Source organism: Papilio polytes, unplaced genomic scaffold (genome assembly GCF_000836215.1).
Source record: "Papilio polytes unplaced genomic scaffold, Ppol_1.0 DF823688.1, whole genome shotgun sequence".
Lineage (NCBI taxonomy): Eukaryota > Metazoa > Arthropoda > Insecta > Lepidoptera > Papilionidae > Papilio > Papilio polytes.
Window position 1 is genome coordinate 1,085,820 of NW_013525516.1, and position 16,326 is coordinate 1,102,145.

At 33.6% G+C, this 16,326-nt stretch overlaps 3 protein-coding genes across 3 annotated transcripts; 1 reads left to right on the forward strand and 2 right to left on the reverse strand.

Annotated features, from left to right (window-relative positions):
- Window positions 1-5,660: 5,660 nt before the first annotated feature.
- Window positions 5,661-7,959, reverse strand: LOC106104431 (brachyurin-like). The gene is made up of 5 exons (XM_013284491.1): window positions 7,713-7,959; window positions 7,206-7,479; window positions 6,720-6,818; window positions 6,237-6,430; window positions 5,661-5,840 (listed from the first exon to the last, which is right to left on the reverse strand). The coding sequence occupies exons 1-5, from the start codon at window positions 7,920-7,922 to the stop codon at window positions 5,736-5,738; spliced, it is 882 nt and encodes a 293-aa protein (XP_013139945.1). The 5' UTR covers window positions 7,923-7,959; the 3' UTR covers window positions 5,661-5,735.
- Window positions 7,960-8,774: 815 nt separating this feature from the next.
- LOC106104357 (brachyurin-like) lies at window positions 8,775-11,138 on the reverse strand. Its single transcript, XM_013284391.1, has 5 exons — window positions 10,693-11,138; window positions 10,178-10,451; window positions 9,919-10,017; window positions 9,337-9,530; window positions 8,775-8,944 (listed from the first exon to the last, which is right to left on the reverse strand). The coding sequence occupies exons 1-5, from the start codon at window positions 10,900-10,902 to the stop codon at window positions 8,840-8,842; spliced, it is 882 nt and encodes a 293-aa protein (XP_013139845.1). The 5' UTR covers window positions 10,903-11,138; the 3' UTR covers window positions 8,775-8,839.
- A 618-nt stretch (window positions 11,139-11,756) lies between these two features.
- On the forward strand, window positions 11,757-16,275 carry LOC106104427 (26S protease regulatory subunit 6B). Its single transcript, XM_013284481.1, has 10 exons — window positions 11,757-11,865; window positions 11,939-12,031; window positions 12,146-12,317; window positions 12,575-12,736; window positions 13,160-13,363; window positions 14,165-14,312; window positions 14,562-14,658; window positions 14,950-15,044; window positions 15,644-15,802; window positions 16,168-16,275. The coding sequence occupies exons 1-10, from the start codon at window positions 11,833-11,835 to the stop codon at window positions 16,250-16,252; spliced, it is 1,248 nt and encodes a 415-aa protein (XP_013139935.1). The 5' UTR covers window positions 11,757-11,832; the 3' UTR covers window positions 16,253-16,275.
- Window positions 16,276-16,326: the final 51 nt, after the last annotated feature.

Consider the following 16,326-nt stretch of genomic DNA (forward strand, 5'->3'; position numbering starts at 1 on the left):
AAGCATCTGGTAATTGCATTGAACTTTTCTAGAATATTCCATGATGCTCTTTGACGCCGACTTTCTTAATTGTAAGAAGACGTAAAAATTGCTGAATTATTGTCACTAAAGACTGACAAACCTGCAATAAAGGTTGTTTACAATGACGCACTTGAGTGCAATATTGGTAACAATATTATCGAAATAATGCTAAGTATACTTTATATATTATGATAGAACTAAAGGTGATAAAATACAAACAGAAATAATCCACGATAACTAAGTGATTGATTTAAATTATTTTGAGGTTATAACATTTTGCTTTCCACCTTTTCGAATTTGATAGATTCAAGTATAGTGCGCCATTATATTTCAAAAAGAAACTTAAATTGTAATTTAATGTAAATTTAATGTATTCTGTTTCCTTTCAAATGTATTCTAACTCTAAAAACACGGTGTATTCAGAATGTATTTATTCTAAACAAGCGCATGTCGTTTAGTAATGTCCTGACCGGGCAGTGCAAATTATCTGCGATAACCCACTTTTCAGAGGAAACTATTTAATTCAGTTAACGTGTACGGAAGCCTGAAGTACGGGAACGAGAAGCACTTATGTCAGATACTTGAATCACGGACTTAGTTACTCGCCGTTTGCATAAGTAAAGTGGTATAGAGAGACTTTTATTTGTTGACGTGTTGTCTTTTTGTTGAAAATTCAACTTAAGCTGGGTTTCTGAAGTTACCACTTATATTATCATTAACTAGTGATTCATTAATATTAGTTTGACCTATGTTTCGTAGTTCGGAAACGTATTTAATAAAAATCTAAGAAATTGTTAACCGTAGCTGGGAAACCATTAGTTTAGCTTCAATTATTGGTTTAGCTAGTATTTGTTCTAACCGGCCAAAACCTTCCCATCCTTATCATTCACTTTGAAAAACAGAGAGATCAAAATGTAATTGTACAGCTTTGGTCCTATGGAAGTCTTTATGAATAATGATGATTGACAAGGGCACAAGAAAAAAAGTTAACTACTTAATTCTTTTAAAGGGGACTTAGTGCACTGTGAGAGCACAACCAAACCGATGCCATAACTTCCGTAGATTTGTCAGGTCACTAATATAATGTTGGTGAATTAAAATAATGTGTAAAAACTATATGCGTATTTTAAATTGTACCTCAAGTTTGTATTTTAGTAGGTAAAGTTGCTTTAGGCTTTTAAATGCATACTTTACCTGTGATTAAAATTTCACACTGTCGGTACCGAGGCTCGTCCCTAAACAATATTTTAACATTAACGACGTTTACTCTCCTACTGTTTCACTTTAGACGAGTTTTTAAACCCTTTAATGAGTTAAAAGGCGTGCCCATTAGGGTACAGGCGTTTTAGTGTACTTTAATCTAGTTCATTACTCAAACTGTCTGCGGGAGGTACACTTTTACACTTAAGTCACTTATCAGACCTTATTCAATCTTGTTTATATTAAAACTAGCTGTTGCTCGCGACATCATCTGCGTGAAATCAAAAAATAATGAAAAACATAGTCTATGTTGGTTACATTACTTTTGCAATGGTGAAAAAATTTTTAAAATCGGTTTAGTTTTTACGTGAATCAAACTTGTAGGTACATACAAAAATACAAATCTTTTCTCTTTATTACATAAGTATAGATGAGTACATAAGACTAATCTTTTCCCGTGAGTACGTCCGCGTGGTAATAAATAAATAGTAAGTAGCCAATATTGTTCACCCAGGTTAACAATCCATTCATCTTAAATTTAGCTTTTATATTAAGTATTCGTAAGACTGAAACTTGTTACTTAAAAGTGATATTAAAAAAATAAAAACATATATGTACATTGTTGAATAGTTTTAAAGAACAGTGAAAACGAGTACGTTTTAGGTAATTTTTTGTACTAAATTTCTTTGTCTTCAATTAATTAAGGTAAAAGCTCATTCAAACAGAAGAAGTGTAATTTGACCAGAGAAATATTTTAACGACAAAGAAATATCTGAAACGGCTTTTAACTTAAGTGAAATCAAATAATTCGAGAAATGAAAATATCCCCTTTTAGGCAATTAATAGGGAACTTGTAATTTTTTATCTTTAATATTTACTAAGAGGCAGAGTAATAATTTTGTAGGATTTATTCAATAATTTGTTAAACATTATTCGATTTTTATAAATTTTGTCTGGCCACTTACCTGGAATTTATATAATTTCCAAATTAAAAAAGGCTGGCATGCAAAAGTTGTAGTTATAACTTAAGGTACTCATCAGTCGCAAATGATACTGGTAAAATGATCGTCAGCCACTAACCATTAAACCAGAAAGTGTTAAGAATGAATGTGGATGGCTACAAAGGAAGAGGAAGACCGAAGAAAGTATAGATGGATTGTGTGAAAGAGGATATGCTTAAGGAGTGGATATATATATGTATGACAGCTGATAAAGTATAGAAGAGCAGCACATACTGTGCCGACCCTCCATAAGGGATAAGGGCAAGTCGATGATGATGAGTCACTAACCATTAAAATAAAGAACGTCAAAACAAAATTGTACTTACATTATTATGATATAATAGATGAACACTTATGATCTTTCAAAACAATTTTGGTCTGCGATCACTCAAAATTGGCATCAGGATATCGATTGCCTTCCCGGCGAGTGATTGACGCTGCGAGAATAATTGAGTCGGTAATCTGCCCTCGTCCTGTTACACTCGTAGCATCGCCCCGTGCATCATAATACGTTCTATTCATATGTTTGATAAACGTAGTAAATGTACTTAGGGTTGCCAACTCTTAGACTAACCAGAGTCTGACAGATTAGACATTAAAGACTTCGAATGGTGTAAAAAAATCACTGATCGTCTTTTTTTCTTTCAGTTTTCACGTGTACTAATTGGCTGTCTGTACTTCGTCTGCTCTTAAAACAGTTAACACCATTTTCATTTTATCATAGATTTTAGGATGGAAGTTATATTTCCAATTATTTCGATATTAAATTTCGAGTCGCCGTCGCAAGAACATAAATAGTATCTAAATCTTACAACAATAATATTCTCGTAAATACGTTAATAATTAAATTGATTTCATTACAATTAGAGGGTAACAGATATACATGTAGTAGAAAATCAGTATAAAAGCGAAGGCTCACACTGGTCGCTGTTTAAAAAATCATCGCGACACGACAATGCACTTCTCTGTCCATTCTTGATTATTCGCTCGTCGTGTTCGTTAAATTGCATATTTACTGCAGATAGTAGCGTTTTATATGCACCGTCGTCGACATTATGTGAGGCAAATTAATTGGTCCAATTGAATTGTATTAAAAGATGACTGAAATGTTTATATTAGTTCATATAATATTCACTTTATATAGAATTACACTAAGGAATATTAAGTGCTGTGGAATTGGTTGAATGAAAGATTACCGTATATTAACAATAATAATGCGATAAAGTGGATTGGGGGTGGACGCTTGCAATCCATAAATTTTGCAACAAATAAAACACTATTTTCAAAACATTTTCATAACGTTGTAGTCGAAATTGAAGTGATTGTAGAACCTACAACGTACGAATGTTCTATTCGTATACAATTTCCGTATTTTACATACTAAGCCACAACAAGGTAACATTTTCTAAAATTTCGTTATTCATATTCAATAAAGTTGCAGCTAACGAACGTAGTGCGGCCGCAGACGAGGCACTGAATGTGGCCGGAGCCAATCAAATCTTATTGTTTGTTCCACATAGCAACATCGGAGCGGATGGAAATTTGATGGTACACTTACCTACGACTATCTAAGTCAACATACGCCAATATATCAGCAGACTACACACTTCAACAGACATAGTATCTACGTCATGATTTTCAATTGTTACAATGAAATGTTTTAAATTTAACACTGTTTATAAAGAACATTCTAGAAGTTTGTGACTTACTATCATACTCCCATTCATTGACTCTCATCATATTTTTTTTATTATTGTATTATGAACTTAAATAAAAGCCTATTTGCTTTATTGTCACACTAGCGATCCCCGTGCGAATTTTTATTAACGAAAGAATTATTCAAAAATACGCTGTGATTGCTGACATCCTACGTCACAAACAAGTGTGTGTTTACGCTTTATTATAATAGTATAGATAGTATAGAAGTATAGATAATACTAGATATTATATGTTTATATATGTGTACGCTGTTGTTTTTTTTAAATAAAAAAATACTGAACGATTAAGAATAGATTATCTGGATGTTAGCTAATGGATTTTTTTCCCTTTAGGTTGGTTGATTGTATTGATTATATCCGCCCAATTTAAAGAAAACAACTGAATGTTTGATTAATGGCTGGTTTCCGAATTACTTTTAACCATTATGTAGTGCTTATTGCGGTACGGTTCGATTATTTTATTGTGTGTCTTGTAGCACGTAGCTGATATCATTAATTGTACAATATGATTATGTATTGTTACTAACAGAATAAAAGTAAATGAAACTAATCAATTAGATAAATATAATCCGATATGTTTTCGTAATTTGTCAATCTATAAGTTATACATCAGATAAAAATGCATTAAAAGATAAAAGTGATTTATTATTTTACAGACGAATCCGGATTACGTTGTTTGTAAGTCTATGAATGGTTACTATTGCAATGCCAAATCATAACCTAAACTTTGAAAATATGGTTGAAGCTAAACTATTTCATATTCGGAAACCTACATTATATATTTACTTTGTGTTGCCAGATGTTTTAATAGTCAGTAACTAATATAACAAGATTTTAAATTAGGTCTTACAATTTCTTTAGAGTTTGTCGTGTCGATATATAAATAAATGAGATTTCTTTATTTCTGTAAACATTTTACATAATATTAAACTAATTTTACTATATTAAAGTTTTAATAAAACGCATCTGAATATGCATTATTGTAATAACTTTTGGACTCGCTGAAGTTTCTTCCTTCGAATTGAAACCGACAACTGTTGGGCACTTGATTAAAAAATCTTTTCCTTCTTATTTATTGAATTAATGAAGTAACATTTATTTTCTTTTATTAAGAAATGTTATCATAATTTCGTTACGGGTCACTACGTACGGGAAAACCCAATATTAATATAATGCACTTTATCTATTTAATGAATATTATCAAACTAATTCTATACCTAATCCAAGTTGATGAATGATCAATATTTCATTTTAAATATTACTGGCTGTTGCTTGCGACTTCGTCCTCGTAAAAAGGAAAAAAGAACAAAGAGAAAAGTTAAAGTTTAGTGAATTTTTAACGCTGGCGTCCAGAAACACGCTATTTATTAATCGTTCCTAAACATTAGTAATAATAAAATATAGCCTATGTTACTCACAGATAAATTACCTTTCTGTTTGTGAAAGAATTTTTAAAGTCGGCTCAGTAATTTTAAAGTTATTTCAATATATACAAAAATACAAATCGTGCCTCTTTATAATTTTAGTATAGGTAAACGTATTGTTCATATGTCATCAACATTTGGCTGTGCCAAGGAACTTAATTTCCGGCTCGGATTGCTTCTTAAAATGTCTATTTGTTCAATAGGCTAAAATCAATTTGTTTCAATAAAATTACATTTTCATAACAATGTCGAAACAATCATCACCAAGAGTGAGAGGAAAGTAAAATAAAAGAAAGTTTTTCAGATAATTGAGTACTTTTATTCAGTGTTAGTACATTTTGGTATTTTATAGAAATATTTCTTATAGTTATTTAAATGTTCTGGTTGATGAAGCTCAGGAAAGAGGTGACTCTCGCGTATGCGGAGGGTAGGTTCCTTTCGCAGCCGAGACCAGAGCCGAAAGACGTGATACCGACCTGGAAAATATTTACATTATAAGAAATGACAATCATACTTCGACTTACATGAATTTTATAGTTACAATAATCAGTATTACTAAAAACCAGTTAACAGTGAGTAACGTAGTCTACCATATATTAATATGATTGCACCTAGAGATCGATGTAAGCAAAGCTTTTAGTAAGAAACAATCGACAAACGCCAGCTATACTATAAGAGCGGCCGCACACCTTTGGCTAAACTATCGCACAACTGTTGGGCAATTATCAATTCTTTCGCAGACAATACAACTGTTTAGTTGCACAACTAAAAATCAAGTAGTGTCAATATAAGCTTAGAGGAATCTAAGAGCTACTAAACAGTCGTGCGATAGCTAAGGTGTGCGTCTCTAATTGTAAAGTGAAATTTCTTACCAAGGTAGGTCTGTTGTTTCTCACAACAGTCAAGGGGCCGCCAGAATCGCCGCCGCACACACCTCTACCACCAGAGCCGCTAGTGCAGATGTTCGAGGACTGGACAATCAGCGGGAAAGCCAGAGAGCAGGCGTTGTTCGTGATCACGTTCAGATTGACAAAGCTTAGGAACTGACTAGTGGTGATTTGACCATCTGGAATGCGAGAAAAGATTTTTTTTTAAGTTAAAAATGAAGAGAAATTTCGTGTACTTCGGGATATGAAAAAAATAACCATGTAAAAAATATAAAATGTTTGTGAAAATAAAAAGTTTTATGCAAAATTATTTAATCATGATAGTCATCAAAAGTCTATGACCACAATTGTGAGAGTTACATTGTATGAAATATAGAAAGTGATTTGTCTACCTTTTGGGGAGATCTTTATTCATCTTTTATTAAATAATAATAATTAAACTTTTTAATTTTGGAAGTTTACACTTACTTTGCCTGGTAAGACCGAAGCCAGATGCCGTAGCAGTGTTACCCGCAAAGTTCTCGTTCGCTACAGAGCCAGTTGGCAGAGCTACTAATGCGATATTGGCTGTAAAAAAATAAATTTCCATTAAAGAACTACCTAAATGCTTTATACTATACTAAGATTTAATTTTTTTTTTTTTTTTTTCAGATGAACCAAAACAGTGTGCTTGTAATTATTGAAATTCTCCGTCAAATCACTCTTAAGTCATATTGTGATATATCCTTACTCAACTGACTGAGGAAATCTGTTTAGTTAAAACCAGCTGTTGCTCGCGACTTTGTCCACGTGAAATGAAAGATATAGCCAATGTTAATCAGGGATAACGTAGCTATTTAATAGTTTAATTTTTGAAATCGGTCTAGTAGTTTTTGAGTTATTTCGATACATACAAAAATGCAAAAATACAAATCTTTCCTCTTTACAATATTAGTATAAAGTACAGAAACTTACCATTTAAGGACACGGCGCTGTTCAAGCGGATGACAGCGACATCATTACGGGCATTGTTTGGGTTCCAACTGTTGTGCATAACAACGTTGGTGGTTTCCAGCCTGGTGCCGCCGCTGAAGAGACTGATGGAGCCCAACACGACGGTGAACCTCCAGCCCTGGTTGCGACCGTCGAACCAGCAGTGAGCAGCAGTCACTACCCTGGACGTGGACACCAAAGAACCGCCGCAGACACCGCGGTTGCTGGTGCCGACGATGTCAGAGATCAGACCAGCCTGTAGAAAATCGGTTTTATTAGCCAAAAGTGAAAATGCATTTCAATGACAACATAGAATTAAAACAATAGAATTGCTTATGCTGATATAATTGATGATAGGTTAAAATTTAAGGATAACAGATATAATTAAATTTTGACTATCATATTTTGTTTTTCAATAAAGTAAAAAATTCTAATAAGCCCATTATTACGTTTAAGACACAAAATAACGATCAAATAGCGAGGACAAACCTGGTAAGGGAATTGTCCCAATCTAGCCGCTGATCCTCCGATAATTCTGGGCTCATTGTTCTCCTGTTCCGCTTTGTAGATGGCCTGCGCAAGTGGGATACCATAGTTCTGCATGTAGCCATACGCGGTGTTATATTCAGGAATCTCCTGCTCGATGTACCTCGCGTTAGCGAAGGCAACAGTTGCCACAAGAGCCAGAAGTAACTTCATTTTCAAATAACAGGAAACGTACTCCGATTTTGGTAAATCAAAAATACTTTTATATCCATCTTCTAGCAATCTTATTTTGATAAAAGTATTAAAATTTAAATAAGCTATGATAATAATATGATAACGTAACGTTAATAATGTAATAATGAGAATAAAATATTCAAATACGTAATAAAAAAAGAAAAAGCAATTCACAATTACTTTCAATATATTGACCCAGCTTATTATAGATCTTGGCCAGATTCTAGCAGCCTAATTTTAGTAGCATTCTTTACAGTAGTGTAAGTAGGATTTATCTAAATGTCTAATGGAATACTATATACTATAGTAGATTGGGCATAACATAATTGCTAACTATCTTGTCCTTTTGTAATCTTTGACATACTGATTATTACTAAATTATCTTTATAAAATAAAAATAAAACAAAAGCACGTAGTCTAAATGTTTCCCAGACTATCCTCTCCGTCTACGCCAAATTTTATCGAGATCCGTGCATCAGTTTATCTATCCAAACTTTCGCATTTATAATATTAGTAAGGATTGAAAATATTTTATTGACGCACTTGATGATTATTTTTGTTAATCAATTATTCATTGATACGATGCGTCGTAAAAGTTTAATTAAATAAATATTGTGCTGTTTAATTTCATTTATTTATCAAAGTTATTACATCTAGACATGTTCTTGGTGATAAGTTTTATCTAAGGTTAACGCGCATTCGTCATTTCGCAGACCATAAGGCGTTGTTAAGTGTGCGTTGACTCTTATCCAGCTTTATTCGGTTTAATAATAAATTGTCTGTTCTGTTATCGATCTCTATTAAAATATCATATAAAATAAAAAAAACTAATGAGATTGTTACATTTTTATTAGTTTTAATATTGCATTGTATAGGTACTCATATGTACATTTTGTTTACAAATTTGATGTGATGAATTCCAAGAATGAAGTGACTCTAGCGAACGCCGACGGATATCCGATGTCACAGCCGAAACGAATGCCGAAGGAAGTCACTCCGATCTGCAGAAAAATAATTATTTAAGTTTACAATATTAACCATGTGACGGCGAATTTTACCACTCATTTGTCTTTATATCGATAAAGAAAAAAAACATTAATTTGTCTATTTGCATGGGGCTCCGACATCTTGCATGCATGCCTTTTTTGCCAACAAAAAAGTATAGGAATGTAAAATGGACTTGACAGAGTAATGTTCTAATGGGTACGAAAAGTATCTTATTTTTGTACGTCCGTTTCATTCCCTTCTCTGTTGATGAAAGGTAGGCAACGAATCTGTAAATGCGGATGTCTATACTTCGCTATTTTGAAAAATTTTTTAGGCCGTTTGCGCTTTTGTCGCTTTATATTATCAAAAAACCTATTTTATTTGTTGGTATAACATTTTTACGCACCACAATCTGTCTGCCGTTGTAGGTGGTGACCAGTGGGCCGCCGGAGTCGCCGCCGCAGACCCCGATCCCGCCGAGACCACTCGTGCACAAGTTAGAACTCTGTATGACCGATGGGAACGCGATGTTGCACACACTATTGGAAATCACGTTCAGATTCACTTGGCTCAGGTATTGACTGGTGGTAATGTTAGCACCTGGAAATAAACACTAAGAAATTTAGTAAGGAGTTTAGGACCGTACACTCATCTGAAACTAAATTATCGCACGACTGTATAGTCTCGCACACTACTGGATTTTTTGTTGTGCAATAAACAGTTGAATTGGCTGCAAAACGATCGAAAATCGCACACAGTTGTGCGATAATCATAGATGTACGCCCGCTCAAAGTATGTTAAAAATATCTAGCGTAATTCTTAGATGAAACTGAGACCAATAGAGTGTCTACACAATTTATTTTAACCGAATATACCCACTAAAAATATACCGAAAAATTATTGAATTCAAACCAAAAAGTTTACATATATGTAAAATAGAATACATTTGAAAAAGAGTGGTCCATTAAATTAAGTAAAAAATCATTACCTGTGCTTGTAGCACCGAAGCCAGAAGCAATAGCGCGGTATCCGGCGAAGGTCTGACTGGTTTCAGCATCACTTGGCAACGAAATTGTTGCTATTGTGGCTGTGAAACAATATATCCTTTAGCGTATGTTGTTTTATCAAATTATTTATTATAAAAACAATTGAACGTGATCCCTTCAAATTCAGCTTTTTGAAAATCCAATAAAGACGTGATAAGTCGCTTCTAATTATCAGTTAAACAAATGAAGGCTGTCGCTTACCTGATTGCGCAACAGCCGAAGGTAAATAGATGACACCGATGTCGTTTCTGACTAACAGGGGAATCCAACTCGGGTGTGTGACAACAACGCTGGACTGTTGTCTGTTCCCGCCAGAGAACAGCAGCACGGAGCCAAGCACCACGGTCACCCTCCACGCCTGGTGTCTACCATCGTACCAGCAATGCGCAGCAGTCAACACTCTGTCTGGTGAAATGAGGGTACCGCCGCAAACTCCACGCCCGGTGATGCCAATAATATCAGTGATTAGACCAGCCTGTAACAAATGATTATGTTTATGACATTCTTTGGACTTTTTAAACAAATTTAGAAACATAGGCTGTCGCTAAGGAAGAAACTTAGTATATGGTAGATATTTTTAGATTAGTATGATAAATTATCACGCAAAGATTGTTTATAGGTATTAAGGCCATTTAATGATTAAAGTGAAAGAAATTGAATGCAAATCTAAGATCTCTTACATCGATCTCTATTAGTAACATAAATAATTAATAAACCTGGTAGGGAATTTGACCAAGAGCAGCGGGAACTCCTCCAGTGATTCTTCCCCTCAGATATGCCTCTTCTGCTTTTTGTATCCTTTCAGCTTCTGGGACTCCGACATCTTGCAAATACCCGTAAGCAGAGTGATTGTCAGGTACTAAAGAGTTGATAGATTTGGCATTGGCTGCTGCCGCGAGCACCGCAAAAATCACTAACACCTTCATAATGAAAGTTTACCCTCTCATTACTTCAATAGCGTTTATATAAGCTATAATTATCTAGATCAACTTTAAATCAGATGGCAATAAACTATAACGATAGTATAACTGATAAATTGCCGTGATTGCAAAATCAATTTCGGTATTTAGGATAACTTACGTAAATATATACACAATGTTGTACTCTATTACAAGTCGATTAAATATATGACGTTAGGTTTATGTTATTTTCGATGATTTAAAGACTGTTTTGAAATATCACTTGTTTACGAATTCTTATGCTTATCAAATATTTTATTGATTAGATGGTACTTTGTGATTACATTCAGACCGGTAACAAGTACCTTTTGCAACAATTTTCGATAACTGGTATTTACCACCGTATTGATAATAACAGTAAATAGCGTTAGATCATGTTTCATACTAATATTGTAAATGAGAAAGTTTGGACAGATGGATATTTGTTATTATGTATTTCATTTATTTCTATAAAGAAATACATAATAACGATAACGGCTTAACGCATTTTGATTAAATTTGGCTCATATATGGAACATAAACTAGATAAAATACTAGGCTATTTTTTAAGTTACGTTCTTATTTTACTTTAATTTATCTGCATGACATCTATATGTTTCTTAATAAACCAAGAGGCAAGAGGTGTTTCAATGTTATGCAGTTTTGATATGTTACCCGAGATGGAGAGATGAATTATTAACATAACTATTTTTCATAAAATTTTGAACATCTAAATAATAGTTTAAATTAAAAATAAAATAAGTTCAAAAGAATTGTAATTTTTACATCAATGATGATGATGGAATGCGTAAAAGGAAACGAGCATGACGGCGTATTAAAACAATTGACATTTCATTATTTTATAATCTGTGCTGTCGTTGTGAACTCAAATAATACCGTGACTAAATATTTTGTAAAATGGAAGAAATTGGTATTATATTGCCCGAAAAAGTAATTTTTAAACATTTTACTATACTTTACCCATTGTTGTATATAGTAATTATTAACCTAAATGTATTTTCAGGATGACCAAGTCGCCGACACAAAAGGACTGTCTTTCGCTGGACCCCAAACTTTCGATGAACTGGAATCTGAAGATCTTTACACAAAGTACAAGGTAGTTAACATACCAAAATCGAGATAGAAAATATATGACCATTCCACCTCTTTTGTTTCTCTGTAGAACCATTATTTGATATTCTTGTTTCAAATAATGTTCTTTTATTACCAGAAATTGCAGCGGATGTTAGAATTCTTGGAAGTTCAAGAAGAATATATTAAAGATGAACAAAGAAATCTCAAGAAAGAGTACCTACATGCCCAAGAAGAAGTTAAACGTATCCAATCGGTTCCATTGGTCATTGGACAGTTTCTTGAGGCTGTTGATCAAAATACTGGCATAGGTATATTTTTTGCTTATTATATTTATAAAATATTTTTTAAATTATAAACTAACGAGTGTACTGTACTACCTCCTTGCTGAATGACTTGACTGAATGCTTTTAACAATACTGTAAATTACTTCAAAATGTAGACAGTCTCTTCAATGTTAATAATTCTTGTTATTTCTGGTTTTGTAGCTTAGATACATGTTTCAAGATTCTTAATTAGTAGTTATTGTGTTTAATGCATAAGCCCACATTTTTATACATTGTTACAGTTGGAAGTACCACAGGCTCCAATTACTATGTCAGAATCTTGTCTACGATTGACCGTGAGCTGTTGAAACCATCAGCATCAGTAGCGCTGCATAAACATTCAAATGCTCTTGTTGATGTTTTGCCACCTGAAGCTGATAGCTCTATCTCTATGCTGCAAGCAGGTAAGATATATTGAACATATTCTTTCAGTGAGGTTTGATATATTTTAGAGTATATCTGAAGGCATTGTGTCTATTCTTGTTTTTGTAATTAAGTAAGAAAAAAGGCCATTTTATAGATACTAGAAAGTAATGTTTAGGTTTTGTTTGCTGTTTGCTTTGTTATAATAAATGTCTTTCACATGTGACCTCATCCGTGTGCAATTAAAAATAAACAAAATAAGCAGCCTATGTGTTCTTCCAGACTAACTACATCTATACCAAATTTTATTGAAATCCACTAAGCCATTTAGGTTACAAACTCTAACAAACATCCATCCATCCATCTATCTAAACTTTTGCATTTATAATATTAGTATGATTTACATGCTTTATTCATTATTTTATTTATTGTAAAATACTAATTGAATGAAAATATTTTTTCAGATGAGAAACCGGATGTACAATACTCAGATATTGGTGGTATGGATACACAGAAGCAAGAGATCAGAGAAGCGGTGGAACTTCCCCTCACACATGTGGAGCTGTACCGCCAGATTGGTATTGAGCCTCCAAGAGGTGTGTTGATGTACGGACCTCCAGGTTGTGGCAAAACAATGTTGGCAAAGGCTGTTGCACATCATACTACAGGTAGGTTAATACCAATTTTTTTATAAAAGACACAATTAACTTGACTGAGAATGACCTATATTGTTTGTATGTAATGCAGATCAGTGAGCCTGCTCAGAGATCAGGTCTATTTGAACCTGCATAGAGTTATAATTTGCAATTTGAAGTCTGCACTGCAAGTCACTTGCTTGTCAGTTTGCATAGTTGTGTAATCATGTTGAGCCATGACCTAATAATTTAATTGTTGAGCCATAGATCAATAGTTAAAATCAGTGGCCTAAACTACTAAACCATTCAGAGCTGATTTTCATACATGTATATATTACTAGCTCTCGCCCGCGACTCCCTCCGCGTGGAATTAAAAAAAAAACAAAAATGAGTAGCCTATGTGTTCTTCCAGATTATTCTCTACATCTATACCAAATTTCATCAAAATCTGTTCATCCGTTTAGGTTACAAACTCTAACAAACATCCAACGATCCATCTAAACTTTCGCATTTATAATATTAGTATGAAGTATGATTAGTATGATTTAGTAGTAAGTTTAACCAATAATAATCCTGGCCCAAGGATGCTATATTTAACATATTCATTGCATCACTTTTTAATGCGCATGAGGATATTAGTTCCATGTTTCTCGCAACTTGCAGGGTTTTTATACTGCCACTAAACAATTTAACATTTATTTTAATATCCATGAAGTTTAAATATACTTAGTTAAACTTGACACTTTAAACAAGCATTTTTATCCTATACATAAAAATTAATAATGACTTTCCTAAAGCTTTTTTTGTTGACCCAATCGTTTTTTTTTTTCATAGCTGCATTCATTCGTGTGGTTGGTTCTGAGTTCGTGCAGAAGTATTTGGGCGAGGGACCGCGCATGGTGCGCGACGTGTTCCGTCTCGCTAAAGAGAATAGCCCCGCCATTATATTTATTGATGAAATTGATGCTATCGCTACAAAACGGTAAGTTTGGGAGCACGCATAAATTTACAAAATGTTGTTCATGTTAAGATTCAATGTGGATGGCTACAAAGGTGAATGAAGACAGAAGAAATTATGGATGGATTGTGTGAAAGAGGATATACTTAAGAAGGGATTTAGATATGACAGCTATAGAAATGTATGGAAGCTACACATACTGTGCCAACCCTCGGTAAAGACAAAGTCAAGTTGATGTTGTTGACATGTCAACATAAAGTTTTTCATTTTCAGATTTGATGCTCAAACGGGAGCTGATAGAGAAGTGCAGAGAATTCTGTTGGAGTTACTCAATCAGATGGATGGTTTTGATCAAACCACTAATGTTAAAGTAAGTCTTTATACTAAATGTGCAGCAAATGGCCATATATTGAAACAAATCTAATACACTTCACTTTGTGCCGCTTACAATCTGACCGATGTCCGAATTCTAATGGAGTTTGGAGTATAAGTGTAACATTATCATTTAAGATTCATATTTAAATGTCATTTCAGAATTCAACTCTAGACCGACTCTGTTCACTATTTCCTTAAGATATCTTCATATAAATGGTTTAATATTAATGTATTTTAGTAATTTTTAGTGAAGTTAAATGTAATCAAAATGTGATGTTATTTTCAGGTAATAATGGCAACAAATCGCGCGGACACGTTGGATCCCGCGCTGCTGCGGCCCGGCAGACTCGACAGGAAGATAGAGTTCCCTCTGCCGGACAGGTCAGATATTATAAATACTTATTTATTTCACATAAACAATGTTATGTTATTTAATCTCTGTCCCACCACTGGCTGATAAAGACTCAGATAGCTTAAAAGTGATTTTAATGTTAGAGTAGGGAACAAAATGCTATATGTTCTATCCTTTTACATGTTGGATTGTTATCTAACAAATTACAAGAATTGTGGGACAAGCACATAAACTTATAAATAGTAAACTAAAAATTAGACAGAAGAAAGTGGTACACTTCCAGCTGTAGGTCATTGTGAATAACCTCCCAAGTGTTTATGTCTTAAGCCTTGTTTTAGTCTCACTTTCCCATCACTTTTTAATAAGGGAAGGGTAGGAAGGAATTCAACAGGGGAGGAGGGTTAAGGTAGGGAAACATTTTTATGTGCACAAATTCAAGGTCTGACTGTTTTACTTTTCTGTCTGTTGATTACAAGTAAAAAGTAAATCCGAAATTGCAGATTTCTATGTGCAACGGTAGATGTTATTTGATCAAATATAATGGCCATCTGCTAATTGACATAAAAAATAGAATTTAAGTAGTAGTAGAGTTTCCTGGTGTTGGAATATAAAGGAAGTGTGTGCGCAGGCGTCAGAAGCGGCTGATCTTCTCCACGATCACGGCGAAGATGAACCTGTCGGAGGAGGTGGACCTGGAGGAGTTCGTGGCGCGGCCGGACCGCGTGTCGGGTGCGGACATTAACGCCATCTGCCAGGAGGCCGGCATGCACGCCGTCAGAGAGAACAGGTATTATATTTATATGATTTAAAATACAAAATAGCGGAACACATCGTTAGTTGAATAGAAAAATGAAAGTTTTCTTTGAATTATTTTTCCTTTAAAATTATAAATTTACACAGAAGTATATATAGTATACAGCAAGTAACAGTTAGGGTCTTTAGTAATAATTAATTTTTTAGAAATTTTTAAACATCTCACCGAGCATACAAAATTAATAGACTTTTTAGTAGTCATTAGCATGCATTAGTATTCAAAATAGCAGATAAATTTTCTAGCTCCCAATGTTGATATTTGATTAGGAGTATGTGGTAATCAACTAAATTTGTAAAAAAAAATTTTTTTTTAAATAACAATCTTAAATTTACTTTTAGATACATCGTATTGCCGAAAGACTTCGAAAAAGGATACAAGAACAACATCAAGAAGGACGAGAGTGAATACGAATTTTACAAATAAGAAATTTGATGATTCTCTGAATATTATTATTGTTTTATTTTAATTGGAAATAAACTTTCATTCGTAAATATTAT

What these genes read in the sequence shown, in the direction of transcription:
- LOC106104431 (XM_013284491.1), bottom strand. Translation starts at nt 7,922, where the DNA reads ATGAAGTTACTTCTGGCTCTTGTGGCAACTGTTGCCTTCGCTAACGCG. An exon ending in TGGGACAATTCCCTTACCAG is followed by an intron (nt 7,480 to 7,712) that starts GTTTGTCCTCGC and finishes GATTTTCTACAG; the next exon opens with GCTGGTCTGATCTCTGACAT. An exon ending in GAAACAACAGACCTACCTTG is followed by an intron (nt 5,841 to 6,236) that starts GTAAGAAATTTC and finishes AATATTTTCCAG; the next exon opens with GTCGGTATCACGTCTTTCGG.
- LOC106104357 (XM_013284391.1), bottom strand. Translation starts at nt 10,902, where the DNA reads ATGAAGGTGTTAGTGATTTTTGCGGTGCTCGCGGCAGCAGCCAATGCC. An exon ending in TTGGTCAAATTCCCTACCAG is followed by an intron (nt 10,452 to 10,692) that starts GTTTATTAATTA and finishes CATTTGTTACAG; the next exon opens with GCTGGTCTAATCACTGATAT. An exon ending in ACAACGGCAGACAGATTGTG is followed by an intron (nt 8,945 to 9,336) that starts GTGCGTAAAAAT and finishes ATTTTTCTGCAG; the next exon opens with ATCGGAGTGACTTCCTTCGG.
- LOC106104427 (XM_013284481.1), top strand. Translation starts at nt 11,833, where the DNA reads ATGGAAGAAATTGGTATTATATTGCCCGAAAAA. An exon ending in TATCTCTATGCTGCAAGCAG is followed by an intron (nt 12,737 to 13,159) that starts GTAAGATATATT and finishes ATATTTTTTCAG; the next exon opens with ATGAGAAACCGGATGTACAA. An exon ending in CACGCCGTCAGAGAGAACAG is followed by an intron (nt 15,803 to 16,167) that starts GTATTATATTTA and finishes ATTTACTTTTAG; the next exon opens with ATACATCGTATTGCCGAAAG.